The sequence below is a fragment of the Pantherophis guttatus genome, chromosome 3 (assembly GCF_059756535.1).
Source record: "Pantherophis guttatus breed Tessera chromosome 3, ASM5975653v1, whole genome shotgun sequence".
Classification (NCBI taxonomy): domain Eukaryota; kingdom Metazoa; phylum Chordata; class Lepidosauria; order Squamata; family Colubridae; genus Pantherophis; species Pantherophis guttatus.
The window spans coordinates 31,434,248-31,440,369 of record NC_142065.1 but is presented as its reverse complement, the minus strand read 5'-3'; the positions used below and the strand labels follow the sequence as shown (position 1 = coordinate 31,440,369).

At 35.8% G+C, this 6,122-nt stretch overlaps 1 protein-coding gene across 1 annotated transcript; it reads right to left on the bottom strand.

Moving 5' to 3' along the window:
* Window positions 1-1,707: 1,707 nt before the first annotated feature.
* LOC148114536 (uncharacterized) lies at window positions 1,708-2,377 on the bottom strand. Its single transcript, XM_087890667.1, has one exon. It carries the CDS (start codon window positions 2,353-2,355, stop codon window positions 1,708-1,710), a length of 648 nt encoding a protein of 215 aa, XP_087746793.1. The 5' UTR covers window positions 2,356-2,377.
* Between the last annotated feature and the right edge of the window lie 3,745 nt (window positions 2,378-6,122).

The following is a 6,122-nucleotide window of genomic DNA, read 5'->3' as shown; positions in this document are numbered from 1 at the left end:
GAAACATAGATGGAATTCCATGAATTAGGAGGACTTAAAGGCCTGTCTTCAGGTACAGCTTTGGATGAGGAAGTCTGTTCAGGAATTCATGATCAAAAAGGCCTTTAAGTAGTTTAGTTGTAGAAATAGCTGTATTAAAATTTGTGTCTTAAGTGATTGTTAAAAACAGATCAAGGATATTCTCATTTTGAGTTAGACTGAGAAGGTCAGTTAAAATCTCAGGTTAAACATAGTTTATGTGAGGTCAAGGAACTACCTAAGGTGTTTTTTTAGTGTTGATAGAAAAATGTGCAGTTGAGTTATACCAATACTCAGCACAACAGAAAGTATTGAAATTCAGCACTGACTTCGATAATGGAAGTAGCTGATTTAATTTCAAGAGGAAAGAAATAAAACTGATTTCCACACATAATAAGCAGTGCTTTTGTTCTATTTGGTAACTTTATTTATAGGAACAAGGTATAGTCTTTTAATTCCATTTATTCCTGCTCAGTCTTCTGTAACAACTTATTTCAAGGAAATGGAAACTCATACTACTAACAGGTGGACAAGCAGGGGGAAAAACTTTATACAAAGGTTTGCTTCCTGCAAAAGTCAGGCTTTGGTTTAGATTTCCAGCAAGCATAAAGAACCCATTTCATTTTGTACACTGTAAACAAATCCTGTTTTGACAATGTCATCAGGTGATCCATGTTCCCGAAAGTATAGGAAAAAAGAGGAACCTGTTATAACTTCCCTACTACTAGGCTAATCCAATTTAACAATTGGATCTTTGTGGATTTAAGAATCTATTTTAATTCAGTGGATTACAAGGCAAACATTGATGGCCCTTATACTTTTATTTCTCTCTAGTCCTTTACTCCAATAAAGAACCTCATCTGAACTGCCCAATTGTTTAGAAACTCTGGAGCCTCAGAAAACATTTAGTTTGCTACCTCTTTAGCAGTAATTGAGTTCATACAATGCGAATCATAATTTATTCATTAATCCACAACTAGATCTATGTATTGTGCTAGATCAAACCAAGTTGTGTCCAAGGATAATATTTGATCTGACAACATATTCCTTTAACTTAAAAGTCTTTTTGGATTGCTTGCTAATAACCAGGATAAAGCCAGTTCAGAGATTGAGAATTATTTACTGCAATAAAAGTTTATCCAAACCAAAGCCATAACTGAGATAAATAGGAGCAGCTATTATTCACAGCGGAGATTCCTAGATTTAGTTCTAGTGATTCCTAAGAGAAAAAGTAGGGACTAAATATACTGGCATCTCAATCCAGTTTGGAATAGCAAAATATTTATTCACATTTCAACCAACAATCCTAAAACCAACCCCAACAAAGACTAGACAACAGATTAATACTAATGCATATGAAGTAATATTTCACCTGATTAAGACACAAGCTGTTTTTATACCAATGTTTTCCATAGCTCATTGCTCATATTTCAGCTCTTCACATCAACTATAGTGGAAGAAGACATTCAGTGGTATGCACAGAGAATGGCAAAAAAGCTATATTGTATAGTAGTTTTGCATTTTTCAATAATTCTGTCTTTCATTTGTAAATTTGGATGCTCAATTACTAAATTATTTGCTATTATGCGCAGATCCTTAAATGTAAAAGGATAAAGTCACTTTCAGTTAGTCTTTGTGGCACAATATCTTCTCAGACAAATTTTTATTTATTTATTTATTTTTTTTGGCTCACTTGTCAGCAGAAAGGACGGTAAGAAAAGCATCATCTGACTTCATTGATGGATCAGGTGGCATAACAAAATGTGACCTTTCCAGAGATGGTGTATCCATTTTTATGCAACCCAGGGAGCCAGTATCTTCTAAGCTTGCTTCAAGAGACAGAGAATTATCCACAGTGGCTTGTATTCCAGAAATCTCCCATATTGGTGGCTGTAGTGGTTTCTTGAAGACCACATCATCACTCATTTCAGAACTTTTTAATATCATGTGTTCAGTTAGTACAGAGGCGTCTTCTCTGCATGGTGTAGATGACTTAGTATCATGGTATGTGTTCGCTAAGGAATTTGCTTTGCTGTTATTAGCAGAACTCAAATTAGACAAATCAAAGGCAGATGGTTGGAATGGGGTTTTACAAAAAGATGTCCCACCGTCACATGATGTTTGCAGGTCCCCCTTTATACTACCTGAAGAAGATTCTGTAATGTTGATATTTAGCATAGTCCCTTTACTGTCCCAGTCTTCTGATTTGGCAGCACAATTCATGTCCAGAAATAAGCTGCTACCTGGAGAGTTGCTATTGCTGGAAGCACTCATCAGAAATCCATTGTCCAATATGTCTTTCAGGGACAAAGTACTATGACGGCTTTGAGAAGACATCTAGTTCAGGATCTGATAACAAAGATAACCATGTTAACATTAAACATTGATATGGAGTTTTCAAATTTCATTTTTTCTGTGCTGGTCACCAAAAAAGTTCTACTAGATTTAAACCTGGCAAGTCCAACTTTATTTGAAGAAGATATGGGGGCCAAATTGGGAACAGAAGTGACAAATTATCTTTCCATTGTAGGAATTGTACTTTTGTGATTCAAGAACCAACCAACTCTAGAACCAATTTTCTGTTGTTCTAATGCAAACCCTAATATTTTAAAAGTTGTTTAGCATAGGTGTAAGAATAATTTTTCAGATGTTCATATGCATTAGACTGTAGCCAAGACATTATTTAATACCATAAAGAGTAGTTTTTGACAGCCATAATTGACTTCCATAAGCAATTAAAGGAATACAGTAAACCCAGGGGTGAAATCCAGCAGGTTCTGACAGGTTCTGGAGAACCGGTAGCGGAAATTTTGAGCGGTTTGGAGAACCGGCAAATACCACCTCTGGCTGGCCCCAGAGTGGGGTGGGAATGGAGATTTTGCAACATCCTTCCCCCAGGAGTGGAGAGGGAATGGGGTTTTGCAGTATCCTTCCCCTGGAGTGGGGTGGGAATGGAGATTTTGTAGTATCCTTCCCCTGCCATACCCACCAAGCCACACCACACCCACAAAGCCACGCCCACAGAAATGGTAGTAAAAAAATTTGGATTTCACCCCTGGCTTGGGGTACTATTTTTAATAATAATTTAGGTGGACAAAAGTGCCAAATGAAGTCTAAACGTCTAGCTGAATGTGCAACCAATCATAATAATTTCATTGTATCATCGAATACCCCAGTTAGATTGTTGGTTCCCATCGACCCTTCAGATTCCCAATCATGTGGGGCTCATGACTTGGATAGCAGCTGGCAACCATGTCCTGCAAAGATGTTTTCCTAAGTGACAGAAGGGACATTGCTACACATCCCTCTCTTTGAAGAAAATGTAGAATAACCTAGGAAATCACCTATAAACATTTTTCGATTGTCATGACTCCACTTCCAGACAACTCTACCTGGATGGCTGAGAATCTTCAGCGACATACCACCCTATAAACATTTATACATTGGATACCTCATGCAAAGTCACAATAGAAAAACCCACTAATATTGATAGAATACCTCCTGTCATAGATATTTTGTCTTGGGTTCAGCATACGCTAAAATGCCACAATGAAATGATCCACCTGTTCAAAACTAAAATGCAGCTTCTCCATTCCAACATCAACTAACGCATACAAGCTCCATTTTACTCCAGGAGCTCCTTCCCCAACCCTGCATCCTTTTTACACTAGGTAGTTTATAAGCTAGACCAGTGTTTCTTGACCTTAGCAACTTTAAAATGTGTGGACCTCCAACTCCCGGGGAAATTCTGGTTACTGAAGTCCATACATCTTAAAATTATGAAGTTAAGAATTACTGTGTAGAACACCATAAGCAGCAGTTATCATTAATGTGGTCAACAAGAATCCTAGTCTTCACAACTCAGAAATAATTTGAAGCGTCCCTAAGTAATTGCAAAATATAACTATGTTGCTCCAAGACTACATGTTTATAATGTTTTTTTCTACAATGCTCAAGAACTAGTTAACCTGCATCTGGCATTTTCTGATTCAGTGGCTACATTGTATCATCTACTATTTCTCCAAGAATACATAGCTCTCACAGAGGAAGCATTTTAGTATTGTAATTTTGTGAAACACTAGAAATAAGGCAAAACAGAGTTTCATAAATTTCTGAGAAGGAGCAAAGCTCTTCAACCAAATCAAGGTCTAATTCTCCTAAAAAGGCATACTGGTAAAGAAGAGATCCTATTCAGACATCTCCGAAAATTCTTAGAAACTCTTCTCGTTTGTAAGTCTAAGAAATAAAAGCTTTTTTTTTTTTAATTTAAAAGAAGGGTAACTCTACATAGTTCTAAACTAAGATACAGTTTTTTCTCCAGGAAAAGAAAAAGAACAGTATGCAGATTTTATACTTCTATTTCATATAACTATTAAAATTTTAGAACACCTGCCATAAAGATCAAAACTAGAACTTACCTAAGTTCTAATAAAACAATACAACTGTTTTTGGAAGCTTTAATGAATTACAAAGAAGGCTGTTTCTCTTCAAAAACTATTTCTCAAAGAGTTCAAGAAACGACAGCTAATGAATACTCTTATAAGCCCAATTCATATATTGTGGCAACTTTCTTAATTTTCCAATTAAACTTGTTTAGAAGACTGGAAAGTTCTGACCACCTGAAGATGCTTATAGAGAAAATTCATTACAAGGAAGTATCATTGATGTGTCTCACATGTGAATTGTAGTTGCATAACCCACCTGCTGCTTCCTCCTCCTTCCCCACATTGATTAGGTGTCCTTAAGTTGTTGTTAACTCTTTGCAATTTTCTCCATGATGGTCTGTCCCTAACCTGGTCTTTCAATGGTGCATTGGTGCACCTATCCCTTTGTCTCCTGACTTTGCACCAACTTATGACCTACCTCAGTTTAGCCACTTTATGCACCTGAAGAAGTGAGCTGCAGCTCAGTAAAGCTTAGGTCTTTTAATAAAATGTGTTAAGTTGAAACAGGCTTGACTACTGTAGACCAGCATAGCTCTCCTGCTACATTACTATGATACTTAACAGAAAATCACTCTGTTGATGTCCACAGACTTTATTGAGAAGTCCAAAATCAAAATGACAACCTGAATTCCTTTCTTCCACCTTTTACCACACTGTCTAAAATACTAATTTAACCCCATCTTTAACTATTGAAATTACTACTCTTCTTTTGGTTACTAACAATAGATACTAAAGGAATGCTATTTAAACAAAGGACATTTCTGCCACCCAGTGGTTATAAATATGAATGCCTTATCCTGGGGAAAACGTTTAAATTCCTGAAGCAAATGTTATGCTCTTTCATGGGAGATATATTGATTGCTGAAATATATATATTTTGCATCCAGTACTAAAATATTTTTCAATTGAAGCCCATACTCAATGGAAAAATTATGCTTTTCTAATTTAAAAACCGATGTTTTTAAATTACAAAATGCTGCAGGAATCAGCAATTACAATTACATGGTATCGTGAAAAAGAATATTGAGCTTACTATTCAAAAAAAGAAAATGCTTTTTTGATATATCATTTTGCATGCAGAAGTTTTAAGTTTACCCTTTTACAACCAATAATGTATTTTTAATTGTATCTTGATTTTAAGGTAATATTGATTGGATTCACATATTGTACTAATTTTTAAAAATAAAGGCTGGTTGAAAGCCTCAGTTGACTCAGTCTGTACACAGTAATTAAGATTTAAGCTTATGTCCTCATACTAGATTAAACCCAAACAAACCACACTGGGCCTTAGGTACAATTACCTATTCAGGTACTTAATTTTTTTAAATATAGAAATCCAAATAACATGACTTAATTTTGGAGAGTTGGTAAAGTTGCAGCATGCATTCTTGGAAAACATATTAAATGGTCTAGAAAATGAAGAGAACTTATTTTTTATATGCTGGTGCCAAATGAGGAAGATATGAGATGCTGAATGGTGCATTACATAGAATACAATGTGAATTTCAATCAAGGTCAGTACAGCCATTGCCTATTCAGTCTTTTAAAACTGTTACAATGTCTTATGAGCTATTGAGGAACTGCTGTGGGTCATTTCCATGTCAAGTATCCCCCTTCCACCCTCAGGCTAGATGACAATCAATGTGGGGAAACAGCTCT

What these genes read in the sequence shown, in the direction of transcription:
- LOC148114536 (XM_087890667.1), bottom strand. Translation starts at nt 2,355, where the DNA reads ATGTCTTCTCAAAGCCGTCATAGTACTTTGTCCCTGAAAGACATATTG.